The following is a 15045-nucleotide window of genomic DNA, read 5'->3' as shown; positions in this document are numbered from 1 at the left end:
ACTCTCGTTGGGTACAGGGCTCGTTACAGTACCTGGTCCACTGGAGGGGTTTTGGACCAGAGGAACGTACTTGGGTGGCGGTTAGGGACATACATGCTCCCCAGTTGATCCCACGATATCATGCCCAGAATCCGTCTAGGCCCGGTCCAGTCGATAAGGGTCCTGAGGCCCCTCATAAGAGGGGGGGTAATATCAGGAACTTACCTTCCCGGGCTCCAGCGGCGTCTGTCTTCAGCTTGGCTCCGGCGGCCGGCTCAGTAGCGTGCCGTCGCTCCGCGCGCCGGAGCCGAGTGACGTCACGGAGACCCGACGGCGTCCCTGACAGCTTCAATGCAGGCTGAGTGTTGGATCGCTCTGCCACTCAGCCTGCAGTGCTGCAGCTGAATTGTGTCTGGATTCTGGAGGCCGGACCAATCAGCCTTTGGTCCGGGCTCCTGATCCAGTATAAATGTAAGTCAGAGCCAGCCTCTAATCGCTGGCTATTAGTTCATTCTGATCCCAGCTCCCCTTATCCTATTCCTGCGCACCCCATCCTATTTCCTTCTGCCTGACTCACTTGTGTTCTGACCTCCGCTTGACTTTTGACTATCCCTTGTGTTACTGATTGTGTACTGAGTTGCCCGTGTGGTTTTACCCGGATTGTTTGACTATTCTATATTGTGTTTGTCTGTCCGTCTTGTTCTGTGTTTCACTTACGCAGCATAGGGAACGTCTTCGTGGTTGTCCACAGCCGCCTAGGGCCGCTTGAGGCAAGTAGGCAGGTGACAGTGGGGGGGTTCAGACCTAGGGCCCACTGTCTTGTCCTGTTTGTATCGCCCGATCCTGACATAGAAGCTGCACAGCTGAAGTATACTGTAGGGTTATTGTTTGTGTATGTACCAGATTCTGTTGTCCAGTTCTCCTTTTTATTGCCCAATTCTCTCTTTTCTATTCTGTTTCTCAATTAAACTCTTTCCACCCAATCACTGCACAGCACACTCACTTGTTAGGAAGTTAGTCCCTTGGGTGAAGGAGGAGTCTTAGCTGAGCTTTGGAGGAGAAAGGACGCAGCTCAGATAGCTCTTCTCAGTGGTTCTACCTGGACCCTGGCCCTCTGCCAGATCCCCTCTACAATTTAGTTTCTAGTCAGTACCTGGCATGGGTAGGACGCAGAACAGCAAGCTCTCACAACTCTCTTACTTGAAGCACCAAACCCGCTGTATGATGCGTTGCTAAGCCAAAGTTACATAAAGTCTATGAACTCCATCTGGCAACGTGGATGTACTTAGGAAACCCTAACCATTCCGCTCATCCCAGGTAACAGGGTCTGGGGCCTGTGTCACCCATCAGTACGGTTCAGCCAAAGCTAGTGGGCAGAAGGCTGTGTGAAGACTATAGGAAAGGTCAAGCCCTAGGCACAAGTTGTTTCGTCTTCTTCTTCTACAAGTATTCTTCTAAGCACTCCAACCTCCCGGCAGAGCAAATTACTAATTGGGTTTAGACTCTCACGGCACCCTCCTCTCTACTACCTCAGTACAACGTTATCAACTCTACTTCATCCTACTCAGGACTTATTCTACAGATTTGGTGGTTCTATGTATGTGTATTTATTGAAACTGTATCAAGTGTACCTGAAGATTCATTGTATTCCCTGCGAGTAGTAAACCAAGTCAACGTTATTACTGAGTCTGTGATTACTAACTACCACCTGCACAGCACTACACCGTAACTTTGGGACATTTCCCCAATCTGTGGGTGGCGGGTACTACCAATATTCGGGAGGGTTACTATACCACTCTGACCACCTGTGACATAATCCCAAGGGACCCTGCAGCAACCCGAAAAGACACCAACCACAGGGGAGAAGGGTACAACCGGCCTTATGCTCAAAAAGCAGGCGTGCCATCACACCTGGTTGCCCACCAGGCACTGGCATCACGTGACAAAACCCCTACGGTCCGGCTGTATCTCGGCCATCCACCACAAGGAGTGGCGTCACACTTCCATCCACCACAAGGACAGGCCGTCCCACCGCCACAACATCATTCGGGGGCTCACCACACAATATGTCACGAAAAAGCAATCTCAGAATCATTAGCATATGTTATTGCCTTACAGCGCTATAACCATATAAAGTAAGACCGGTCAGAATTTGAAATTCTAGCTTGGTTATTAAAGCCCAAACTAGCTGCAGCACTAAGGGGTTATCAGTATTTTAGCTAAAACCACGGGTAAATCCTAAAAAGACAAAAAAAAACAACTAAAAATACAAGGTGTGAACCCAAGCCAAGATATATGTTAATGTTTATTACTTAACCTTATTCATATTTTTGTTATATAGGAAATCTGGCAGTGAATTGGGCAATCCTAACTTGCTGATTGATTCTATCAGGGCAGGGAGCACAGGGTGGCTATGTTCACACAACGTTTTTTCAGCTCCGTTTAAAATGACATCCGTTATTTTGAGTCTAAAATAACGGACTTCATTTAGCAGCCTTTCCTCCCCTTAGTGCAATGACTGGCGTTTGCACATTATTGTAGTTTGGGGTTACTAATTGGCCTTTGGGCGTGGCTTAATTGAAAAGTCCATTAAATTTAATACTATACAAAAAATAGAGAAAGAATGGTGACAAAAGAAAAGCTGTGTGTGAAGTACTAATGAAAAAGTCCGCTATTTGCAAAAGACGTCCGAAAATAATGATCATGTTCATTATTTTGACGCCCGAGGCAAAAATGTCCATTATTCAATACACTGTGTGCATTGGACGTCTGTCTTCCCATTGACTTTAATGCATTACCATTGCAGTCAATTAAATCTCGGCAAAAAGGACATTATTTTAAATGTGAAAATCGGCCGCCTTTTAAATTTTTGACGTTGTGTAAACATAGCCAGTGTGTGAGTACCTTTATTATATTGGTGCACTGCAGCGTTATTGGGTAACTTTAACTTTTGTTTATATATAAATGAGGGTGTTTGGTGCACTGGGGGTGGTCCTTTACTCCTCTGAAGTGCACTGATCGGCCTGCCTGCTTCTGCAAGAGGCCTACCGATGAACATTCATCTTGCACTGTGCAGGAAGGCCGGCATTTACTGCAGAATGCCAGATAAATATTCTTTAGTAGGCCTTCTGCAAGAGATTGCAGGTGGGTCAGTGCTTTGGGGGCTAATGAACCACCCACAATGCACTGAATGACCTAATTTACATAATAACAGAAGTTAAAAGTACTGAATAAATTAGGATAATCTGATGCTAGATTCTCTTTGATATTCCTGTTTGATTGTGATTTTTATTGAAGCTGGATATGCAAGGTGTGAAGAGGACATTTACAGAGGTGTGCACATTGCCCTATTCCCACCATTTACAGAGTATCCAGTTTTTTTGTAGCAGCAAATGTAACAGCATTCAGAAAGCAGTCTCAGATAGAAAGTACAAATATGCAACATTTCAACCAAATGGTCTTTAGTAAGCATGTTTGATAAAGACTTTTTGACTGAAATGTTGCAGTTTGCTGCCATGAATGATTTAAAAGTTTGCTTTCTATCTGAGACTGCCCACTGAATGTTGTTACATTTGCTGTTTTGGAACTTGATATGGATTTGGAACTGGAAAAACAATATGCTCCCAAACCTAGCTGGTCTTATTCACCAAGCCCATGAGTAATGACCTGCAGTTGGCAGAAAAGAAAGCTAAGGGGGTGGGCACCCGAATCAGGGAGAGGCACTGCGTGATGGGAAATGTAGTTTCCTGGCCTTGCTTCATTTTGTATATAGACTGGCTTTTGGAATAACTTAGTAACTTAGGTACTGTGGCAGCTAGAAAGAGGTCAGTGATTCGGTGAAAGATGGGAGATTAGGCTACCCTAATAAAACAAGCAAAAAAAATCGATCAGTGTCTGCCATGATCTGTGGCATAGTTTGGGCTTCCATTGATGGGATTGAGATCTGTTGTTTAGCATAAAGCATTTTTCAACTATAGCGTCAAACAACCAAAAAGTCCAGAGCAGATTAGGTTGCCATTGATCATTATCTGCCACATTTGTGTCATGAATAGTCACCGATAGCAGAAAATAGTTTAAATCACTTCTGACCATATAAAACCATGTCAAATATATTGCCACCCCCAACCTTTCTGCAGTAGTGCATTCTGACTGGATTATATGTTTCTTCAAAGGGGATATTTCTTAATGAGAAGGTAAGATGTACTGTACCAACCTGGCGTGAGGCACTCACAATAGACTCCAAATCATAGTAGAATGGATGATCTGCATCGTTATTTACTTGCTCTATAGTTGAGTGAACAAAGCACAGCAATTCCTTATTTTCTATATCTATAGGCTGGGGACAGCCGAGGCATTGGTGGTGAACAGTTGTCACAGTCGGCCACACTATAACTGGACACAAAAATTTTATTAATTTACCAATACAGACAAATTATTACAAAAGTAAATATCAAACTGTTTTATCTTATCCTGTGTGACAGTTCACTATCACTTTAAGGGTACAAACCCACACACCGTATACGCAACAGATACGCAACAAATACGCAGCAGATTTGATGGTTTAGATTTGATGCTGTGTTCAGTTATTTAAATCTAATCTGCTGCGTATTTGCTGCGTATCGCAGCATTAAATATGCTGCGTATACGGTGTGTGGGTTTATACCCTAAGCACTCTTATCACTATCATAGCACCTTGTATACTGTATCAGCTGGAAATAGAGCAGAGATACAGACATATGCCTGATTAAAGCATGCCTGTTTGGGGAAAATTTAATTAATAAGCTGTCACAAATGCATTTTTTGTTTTTTGTCTATTATAGCCTCTAGAATGTCTCTCATACACTACACACATACACAAACATACAAGAGGAGATCCTTCTCCCCTATTATCTCTTCAGTACACCAATAAACAACAGTAGCAGCACAGAGGATATTGTAGAGCAGTACTGAGCAATGTAGGTTGTGAATCAAGCCCTGAGGTAAGTTACTTACTACAAGCTCTTTCAGTCATTTTGTGTGCCTGTGCCTCTCTATAGACACCTTTCCTCCTCTTCTATGTAAAGTGCTGTGGAATCATTTGACACTATATATTATTATTAATAAATTATATAAGCAGTCTCTAGGGAGACTAAAAAAGTGGAAAAAAGAGACAAAAATGTTTAAAAGAAATATTTAAAAAAAGAAAAAAATGTAATCACGTAATCAAGTAAAAATAAAAAACATATTTAGTATCACCACATATGGAAATGTTTGAATTATTAAAATATAATGTTAGTGAAACTGTATGCGAATTAATGTAAACAAAAGATAAACAAGATGCAAGTGTGTGTGTGTGTGTGTGTGTGTGTTTTTTTTTTTTTTTTTTGGGGGGGGGGGGGCTGTTACATCCCACCTCACACAAAGTAAGGCCAGTTAGTGCTGGGCTTCATGGGTTCTGTGCCACTTCGACCTGCTCCCCAAGGCTACCAGACACGACTGCAGTGGAAGCTTTGCATTATGGAAAAAGGAGTTCAATTCTGGTGCGCGCGGATGGGAGAGGGGCGGCAAATAGTCATTTGGGCAGGAAGCCGCCTGTGACTAATCACTGCTCTCTCCCTGTCAGCATACAGTGCGGGGATGATTCACAAGCAGAGAGGCCACTAACGGGTTTCTCTGCCTATCAGTCATCCCCGCAGAGCGCCCTGCGCCAGGCACATCCTGCGGACAGAGAAGTCACAGTGTGGGAGCCAAAAAAGCTAAGTCCAGCCCAGTCTTCTAGTGTGGGCACTAATGGGACAGTGATGCATTATTGTGAGGGATGGCCACTATGTGGTTCACCATTGGGAGAGCTGGCCACTATATGGGACACTCTTAGGAGGGCTAGCTACTATGTTGGACACTATAGGGAGGGCTGACTACTATATGGGGGACTATAATATTTCCTTTACCCTGCCCTCTACCTTTATATACTTCACATGTCATAGCAATTTATCCTATCATTTATCATGAGAGACACACACAGGCCACTCTGACAATATACCTCTTGTCCAAGAAAGCTTATTTTTGCATTACCCATAGCATACCAGTGCTGGGGCAGCTTTTCTTAGGACTCTTCATTTCATGATCTGTTGTGCTTTTAATTCAGCAACCTGTTAAAATTGTGTGCTCCTGTTAAAATTGGCTGCTGTTGTATATGTGCACAGAGAGCCATGGGCCCTTTTACTTCAAAGGCTCAAACAGTGATTGTGTGATCAAGCCATTTTTGCATGTATTTGAATTTACTAGGATGTGTGGGTTTGCTGGCAAAACTTGTATACGCTTGAAAAATTACATAGTCAATAGCTGATGTTTAGGCCATTTAAATCAATAGGGCTTGTACCAGTAAACTTTCATGTATGTAAACATTCAATTTTGACAGAATGCTGAGGTATATGAGAAATGTGAGGCCAAATTGTGACGCAAACACAAATTCTGTGCGATTGTACTGCTATGCTTCCTTGAAATGTATTACTAAAGGACCCTTCTCAGTATGGCATGTTCCTATACAATCTTACACTGTCCAGAATGAACAGATTCAATTTAGCAAACAAAATACTATGTAATGGTCACAACAAATTGCATATTAGTGCGTACCTTCAGGACTGCTGCAGTTTTGAGACTCTACTTTTCTGAGGTTCAGATCTTTGTTAAACAGAACGTGGGCTGAACACTTGGCTTTATGCTACAAAAGAAACATTTATTGACTATGATACAATCCAATGATGTAAAAACAAAACAATATTTGCATACAGGTAATATTGAAATTAACCTAATGTACTGCAAGATTAAAGGAGAAGTCTGGCAACATTTTTTATTAAAGTATTGTATTGCCCCCCAAAAGTTATAAAAATCCCCTATATACACTTATTACGGGAAATGCTTATAAAGTGCTTTTTTCCCTGCACTTACTACTGCATCAAGGCTTCACTTCCTGGATAAAATAGTGATGTCACGACCCGACTCCCAGAGCTGTGCGGGCTGTGGCTGCTGGAGAGGATGATGGCAGGGGGATGCTCAGTGTCCCTCCAGTGCCCTGTGTCCCTCAGTGTTCCCCTGCCATCATCCTCTTCAGCAGCCACAGCTTTTGGGGGGGCAATACAAAATTTGCCAAACTTCGCTTTAAATATGCTTTGTAACATTAACACCAGAGCCACGGGCAGCAGAAACGAGAAAATATATATAGAGAGTTTTATAAATAATTTTTTATCAGTCCGTCACTAGAAGCTGTTATTTGTATCATAATCCTGGGCAGGAATACAGGGAGCATTGAATACCACTAACAATCAGCATGTAATACTGTCTTCTATTGGACCATGCTCCTGTACAAACTGTGCTCTTTAACCCAAGGGGAATTTGGCTTTTGTCTTGTTGACGTTATATGGCGGATATATGGTGGACAATAAAGTAATAATGTGGGGTACTATGCACTGTGCCTCCACCATGGTGCTCATTGAGTAAGGAGTACTGCAAATACTTAGGGGCATATGGCATGCTGGTATAGCAGATATTCTATTCTACTTTATGAGTACCTGTGATTATGTGTTCTCTTCCAATCGGTACATAGTCGCTCCTTCCACTGGAAGTTCAAACAACAATATGACATGCCTTGTGTATTTTAATAATATTGTGCTGTTGGTTTCCCTTTGAATTCATAATCAGTAGGCCAGTTTCTCCTTATTCACAAATATTGACCTTTTGGAATTTTGGGATGTCAGTCTTGGGATGATGACTGCAGGGCCCCCCCCCATTTGTTGCTCCCCATTACAGGTCTTTTGTGCCGTAGCTGGGCATAAGCAGGTGCTACTGCTTTTTTTACAAGTCAATGTCAAACCTAATTGTATTATTATAGTTATATAATAAGTCAATAAGTTAAATCATTAAGGTTTTAGGCAGAAAAATACCTTTGCACAACAACAGTTGCACAACAACACCCGTATGCTTATATGGGGCCATATTTTACAGGATTTTTTTAAATGCTAAATTCAGTACAAAATCATGCCATGCTCTATTGTATGCTGTATTGTTAGCTTCGCCGCTCTTCTTTTTTGCTGTCAGTTCCGCCTTTTTTCAGTAATTTGATTAAGATCAACTACGCTAATCAGCTCCTTAGGAGCCCTGGGGGCTTTCTCTGCCCCACAGAGCACCCCTCCTTGGCCGGCCAGCCGCCTCTTTCGGTGACGTCTACTATAAAAAAAGGGAATGGATGGGCTGAGGGGTGGGGTGGCCTCTGTGGGGGAGAGGTACGCCCACAGTGTATCTAAGGAGCTGATTAACATATTTGTTTATTGCTCTAAAACGTCGGGACTGACAGAACAAACCCTTTAATATACACTACTGATTAATGATATTGGTAAATCTTACGGCATATGCTGATGAACATTCCTGCCATGATTTACCACTCTTCACTTCACAGGAACCTTCATGTGTTTCATACTCAACATAATGATGAATTTGACCATCTTCATTCTGAATGGAAAAGGAAATAATGGATTGGAGTAAAAATAACTCACATTACATCTTGATACTTATGTCTGAATTAAGGATTGTTTTTGGCATGTCCATGTTATCATCCTGTTAGGTCTCCAAGGTGTTAAAGTGTACCTCCAGCTCTTAACAAAAGCATCTTGCCCTTGCCCTCCATAACATCCTAAATCGATCATGAGGCTCAGCATATTTTGGGTTTAGAAAAGGGTGTCCAAGGAACACCCAGTAGAAACAAATGGACCAAGTGTTCAGCTGAGCAGTTCCATCCTCCGTTCCATTGTTCTAGCAATCAGTCGGGGTGTCAGCAGCCAGACCCCCACTGATCACCTCTTCTGACAAGTTACTTTGACATGTCAGAAGTTGAATAAAAGTTTAGATGTGAGAGTAAATGTAGTACAATGCCGGACCAGGCTGGACTAAATGGATTAAAAATCAACAGCTGATTGACCTATTATAGGATTTTGAGTAAAATTAGGCACCAAATGATGCTTTATGGCACCACTCAAAGTCACTACTAAATAGCCATAGACTTAAGTACACCATTATAATGTGCTCCATATGGCATCACAGGCATATTGAGGTACAGTAGGGCCACATAGAAGCTATATGGCAATTTACACAAACTGGACATACTGTAGATCATACAAAGCCCAGCCAAAATAGCCCAGCCAAAATTCAGTGACCACCTACAGTAGGGAGGAAACCGTAACCCTATTGTCTTTTAAATTGGCAATGTAAATTATGATTGAAAGAGCATAGAGGAAGTGATAGTACTTGTCATTTGACACTTTATTACAAATAACAATAGAAAAGTGTTCCATATTTCTCCCTGCCATCACTCACTTGAATGGGCCCCAATTTGGCATTCTTTGTTCTAGACACAGATGGGGAAGTCTACATTTAGACCCCATTGATCATTCATCAATGACATCAATGTCATACCTAATTGTATTATTATAGTTATATAATAAGTCATTAAGGTAAATCATTAAGGTTTTAGGCAGAAAAATACCTTTGGATCTGAGTTTCACAACAACACCCGTATGCTTATATGGGGCCATATTTTACAGGATATTTTTAAATGCTCAAATTCAGTACAAAATCATGCCATGCTCTATTGTATGCTGTATTATAGAGTAATATTTCTAAGGGAGAACATCTCCCACAAGTGACCATTGAGCACTAGGCACTAGCACTAGGCACACAGGCTCTCAGCCACAATGCATGACCTCTGGCATCCAGTAAATGTACAGTGACAAACATTCAAACACAATTCTTTTCTTATAAATATCATTAACATGATCTTAGCAGGATGGTGGAAATAGTGGTTGGTGCATGTGATGAGCATGTTAAGTCTATTTTAAACACTTAAACATATAATCTCTATTAAACATTATGTTAAACATTAGCAATCAAAGTATAAATGTTCAACCAACCTTTATTTTGGCGTCTGTGATTTGGTATAAAATAAAGATATTTCCGTCTTCTTTTCCATTATTGAAGGACCTCAGAGCCTCATCTACTGCACTGAAAACATTTTGGTCATTACAGTCATCATTAACAATTGTGGCAGAACCTAGGAGACAATGCAAGCAGAGCAGCAGAATGGGCAGGATCTTCATTGCTGCCGCTGATCCCCCTGTGATTAGTGGGTAATAATCAGAAGATTATCAAGCAGTAAACGCCAGGCAATTGTGGAGACCTAAAACCTGCTAACGTTCACCTATTCCAGGGAAAAAGTGACTGAACTTTGATTATAAACATTTCCCAATGTGCACTTTGTAAATAATCATCAACCTTTGCACCAAGACCCCTGTTCTTGTCTCTATATCTTATGTTGGGTTTTCCTAGGAGTTGAGTTTTTTTGCATATGTAGTTGGTTCTGGGCATACAAAGTACACATTTATTTGTACTGTTCAATTTTTTACATAAATGCTTAGTGCAGAATATTGTTTCAGATTTAAAGGGGTTATCCAGGCTTAGAAAAACATGGCCCCTTTCTCCCAACAACAGCACCTGTCTTGTTGTCACTTTTGCAGCTCACTTCTTTTGAATTGAACTGAATTCTAATACCACATACAATTTGGGGACAGGGGCAGGCTGTTCCTACAGGAAAGTAGCTGTGTTTTTTTTTTTAAATCTTAGATAATCCCTGTAACCTATAAACCAGAACTATCAGAGTGATGTCATGAGTATAAAGATTATGAAATAGACACTACTGCAACTACACTGACTGCAGTATTTCTAGTATTACAGAAACTGCCCTTTTCTACAGGGCTGCAACTAAGCGCAGGCTTCATGTACCTAAACACAACAGAAAAAAAACTGGCCTGCTAAATACTTTTGTCTAGCTGGATGTTGTAGTGCAGTTGTACTGTAAGTTTCTATTGTCCTTCAGTTATCAGGGAGTTACAGGGTCCTTGTACATGCCTATTCCTGCAGGCTGAGAGTTAAGGCCCTATTACATGGAGCGTTTAAAAATTCAATATAGTGATTGAAAATTATCTGTTTGTGTAATTACACCCAACGATCAAATAACAAACAAAAAATCATTCAATTTTGTTAATCAACATGTTGAAAAATTATCGTTGGCAGTTCGCAGATCATTCACATACCTGTTTGTGTAATAACTCGTTCACCGATAAAACCTGTTGTGTGGGTCATCCTCAGGAATGATAAGCAACCACATAGCGACATAAAAACGATTGTTCATAACAGTAACCTGTGAATGTAATAACCTCAGAATTGCTCACTACAAAACCGCTAGTTTTCACCAGCGATTGATCGTTATAGCGAATCTTTAAAGTGACTCTGTACCCAAAATCTGACCCCCCCCCCCCAAACCACTTGTACCTTGGGAAAGCTGCTTTTAATCCAAGATCTGTCATGTGGCCTGTTATAAATGGGAGTATCTGTGCCCTAACTTAGCACTACCCCTCTTTCCCTCCTCCCCACCCTCTTCATCATTAGGAATGCTCCAGGCAGATTGCCTCCTATTCCCCACCTGTGTCAGCCTGGCACATGGGCTGGGTCGTTAAGCACATTAGTATTCAGCATGGAGAAAATGTTCCAGTTGCATTCCTAATGATGAAGAGGGTGGGGAGGAGGGACGGAGGGGTGGTGCTAAGTTAGGGCACAGAGACTCCCGTTTGGCACAGGCTGCAAGTTTAAAAGTTGTTTTTTAGGACAATAACTGCATCACCTGCGGAACAGACCCCAGGACAGATCTTGGATTAAAAGCAGCCATCCGAAGGTACAAGTGGTTTGGGGGGTAAAAAGTCTCTTTAAATGATAATTGCTACATATAATAGAGGCTTTAGAAAAGCAGATCCTTCAGGCATAGTATGTGAACAAATGCAGGTCTTGTCAGCAGCTGATGTTCTAACCTATGTGACTGCAGCATTGCTGACCTTGCTTTTGTGGTTTAGGGGCTGTAAGGTTTACATAACATTTAAATCTAGAAATAGAAATGGATCCAATCAATGACAGGATCCTCTTACAGTCAGAGGCTGAGCTCAAAGTTTGCCTTGTGTATATAATTTTTTTCACTCTGATTAGATGTAATATAGTAACTTCCTTATGCCCTTATTTTGTAAATATTTCCTTACTGCTGAATATTGCATTGTTAGGCTATGTTCACACTGCGTATATGTCCGGCCGCATATTTTCACGGCCGGACATATACACGTTAAACTCCGGCCGGAGAGTTACGCTACTTGCGGCCGGCTACGTATGGACCGCGAACTTACGCCCGAAGTCTACTTACGCTTCCCGAGCGCCCTACGTAGCGATCTGACAGCGGTCTTTTACTTGGAAATCTTCGCCTAGCCCCGGACACCCCACGGAAGCTTTTGCATAGGCACAAAAAGCTGCAAAAATGAAGAAATCACCACTACGTACGGGACCGCATGTAACGCTACGGGCGTAAGTTATGGCATTTTCGTCCCCAAACAATGGTCTGGTTAATTTTTTACGCCGCCGCGTACGATTCGGCCGAAAGTTCGTACGTAGTGTGAACTGTGCAGCCGTACTTCGTATACTTTCCATTATACGCAAACTATGTAAGTCTCCGGCCGCTTATTCACGGAACGCGCTACGGCCGGAAACTTACGTAGTGTGAACATAGCCTTAGGATGTTTACATCTCCATTAAGGTGAAGGCTCCCCTCAGGTTATCAGTTGCAGAATACATTTGTTTAAGTTGACCAAAAATCCAAAGAAAACATCATTTTGTCCACAAAACTGTGAAAGAACAGAAACCAGTTGGAGACCAAATGGACTCCATTAAAGTCAATAGGGTCAGCTGGGAGTCCATCGTGCAACGAATGTGATGTAGGCATCGAACTGAACCTCCAAGTTCAGATGTCAGCCTTGCCTTAGATTAACTAAGATGAGCTTGGTTTCATTGTGTACCACATCCTGTACATGAGGACTGAGTTCTTACTGCTGGCACACAAATAGGGACAGAAAATAGAAATTGGAAGGTAAGGAACTCAATACAAGTGGGGGCTGGAATAAAAAGCTGGTCAGCATTTGAGTATAATAGGGGTTTTGTTGGTAATAAGCAATATTTGTCTCCATATGGATTATAGGCATCTTAAAAACTGTTGAATTAGGTCATGGTAGTTTTTCATAAACCTGTCATGCAAGGGTAGTGCTGTGCCACTCAAAAGACAAAAGTCAAATCTTTCTGTTTTGAGGGATTTTATTTTGTAAGCATACTTGCAAAATATTAAGGCGGCATCAAGGCAGATAAGATTTTGCCTTTCATGTAGGTTGAAATGTTATTTATCTCCTGATTTAACCTAAAAGGTCTCCATCATTAAAACCTGCAGCTTGCATTGGGGTGAGGGGTTCATTCTTTTTATAATAAGATCTGATGAAGGTGTTAAATCATCAAGAGCAAGATTATTAATGACAAATGTTTTAACTTAGGAAACCACCAGAAATTGCCTTTAGGATTTCATGATCAGGAAAAAAAAGCTTTCAATATGGTCTAGTATGCCAACATGCATTCCATTAACATCACATGTACCCAAATGGTCCCCAGTGTACCATGTCTCCTCCTTATGTACCCGGCCACCATCTCCAACTTGTGTACCCTGCCACCATCTTCCCCTCATGTATACTACCACCATCTCCCCCTCATGTACTGTGCCACATCTCCCCCTTGTGTACCGTGCCACCATCTCCTCCTCACTGAGGTCTGGGAGGGGGGTGCAGGCATCACTGCTGGTGGTGGGGGGTGTGCGGGGCTCTCAACCAATCCAGAATTCCAGACGCTTTCCTGATGTGCATCAGGAAAGTGCCCAGGATTCCAGGGCTCCCATAGACTTCTATGGGGGTATCCATGCCGGAATTGGAAGAAAAAAGGACAGGATTTATAAAGTTCTGACCTATGTTCCGGAATGGACACCCTTCTGGAAAAATCCTGAAGGGTGTTGATGACTAATGTACCCCTATGGGTCTGAAAATCCATCCTGATTTCCTGATAAGTACAAGGACAGATTATAAGGAAAAGGACAGATACAGTGTTTCTTCACTATAGTTGTTACACACTTCAGGTGCTTGCAGAGGATCTTGAGGAACGTCATCATTGTTTTCTTCTTCAGAAGTTTTTCTTTTTGACTTGTTTGTTGTCTTTTTCAATTTTTTTCTTGTTCGATCTGTTCTCTTAACAGGCTTGAATAGTTCTAACATATTGTTTGCATCATTATGTTCATGGTTAATACTGGGAGTAGGGCAAAGAGGGGACATGCTACTTGTCCGCCGAATATCCTGAAAAAACACACATAAAATGACAACTGAAATGTTTATATCTTTTTACTTTATATCCTTTATATCTTTAACATGACATTTCATCATGTACTAGATAGCTACTAGACAAAAGAATAAAATCACTATGAGCAAATGTATATTATATTATATTATACTGTATAAATATAGATAATGTAGATGCCGAGGAGGAAAGTATGAGTCTTACTTTCCTCCTTGGTGCTGTTACAGTTCATTTAGTCTTGCTCCATGGTCCTGTGAGACCATTAGGAGCACTGCCCACCCCAATAACTCTGATCTTCTTATGGCCATGGGCGGATCGGAGCTATGGAGGTGGGCAGTGCTCCTTACTGGTGCCCCAGGGCTCCTAACAGTCTCACCAGACCATGGAACAAAAGCCTAACTGCACCGAAACGGCACAGAGGAGGAAGGTAAAAGACATACCTTCTTCCGCGATGTCTCCTGTGCAAAAGAGACAAATCAACAGGTAAGATTCTTCTAACCTGCTGATAGTTTCCCTTTAACAACATTCCTAGCACAGCAAGAACTTTTAATGGCATATTGTTTGTGTTGATCACTGGTTGTGGCACCCCCATATTTTGCACTTTTGTATCGTGTACCTCACTATGTTTGCACCTTATGAAATGGCCTAGAGTCATCAATCAGCCTGAGACAAAAATCAGACTAATTTTTGTCTCAGATAGAAACCATTCTAAGAATTGAGAGCTGAGCTGCAATTGGTCAATTTTTGAGAAAAAAAAAGTGTAAATTTTATTGTGGCCTATGCGTC

The 15045-nt window shown here is 41.8% G+C and overlaps 1 protein-coding gene across 2 annotated transcripts in view; it reads right to left on the bottom strand.

Moving 5' to 3' along the window:
• LOC138795690 (T-kininogen 1-like) overlaps nt 1-10223 on the bottom strand; it is a 69576-nt gene extending 59353 nt beyond the window's left edge. For both annotated transcript variants that reach the window (XM_069975103.1, XM_069975104.1), the window contains exons 1-4: nt 9918-10223; nt 8359-8463; nt 6592-6679; nt 4193-4371 (exon numbers count right to left, since the gene is read on the bottom strand). In XM_069975103.1, coding sequence (XP_069831204.1) covers nt 4193-4371; nt 6592-6679; nt 8359-8463; nt 9918-10103 — 558 coding nt within the window. In that variant the 5' untranslated portion in view covers nt 10104-10223. The remainder of the gene's footprint in view (nt 1-4192; nt 4372-6591; nt 6680-8358; nt 8464-9917) is intronic.
• Nucleotides 10224-15045: the final 4822 nt, after the last annotated feature.

This window comes from Dendropsophus ebraccatus, chromosome 6 (genome assembly GCF_027789765.1).
Source record: "Dendropsophus ebraccatus isolate aDenEbr1 chromosome 6, aDenEbr1.pat, whole genome shotgun sequence".
Lineage (NCBI taxonomy): Eukaryota > Metazoa > Chordata > Amphibia > Anura > Hylidae > Dendropsophus > Dendropsophus ebraccatus.
This window is presented reverse-complemented; position numbering and strand designations above follow the sequence as displayed.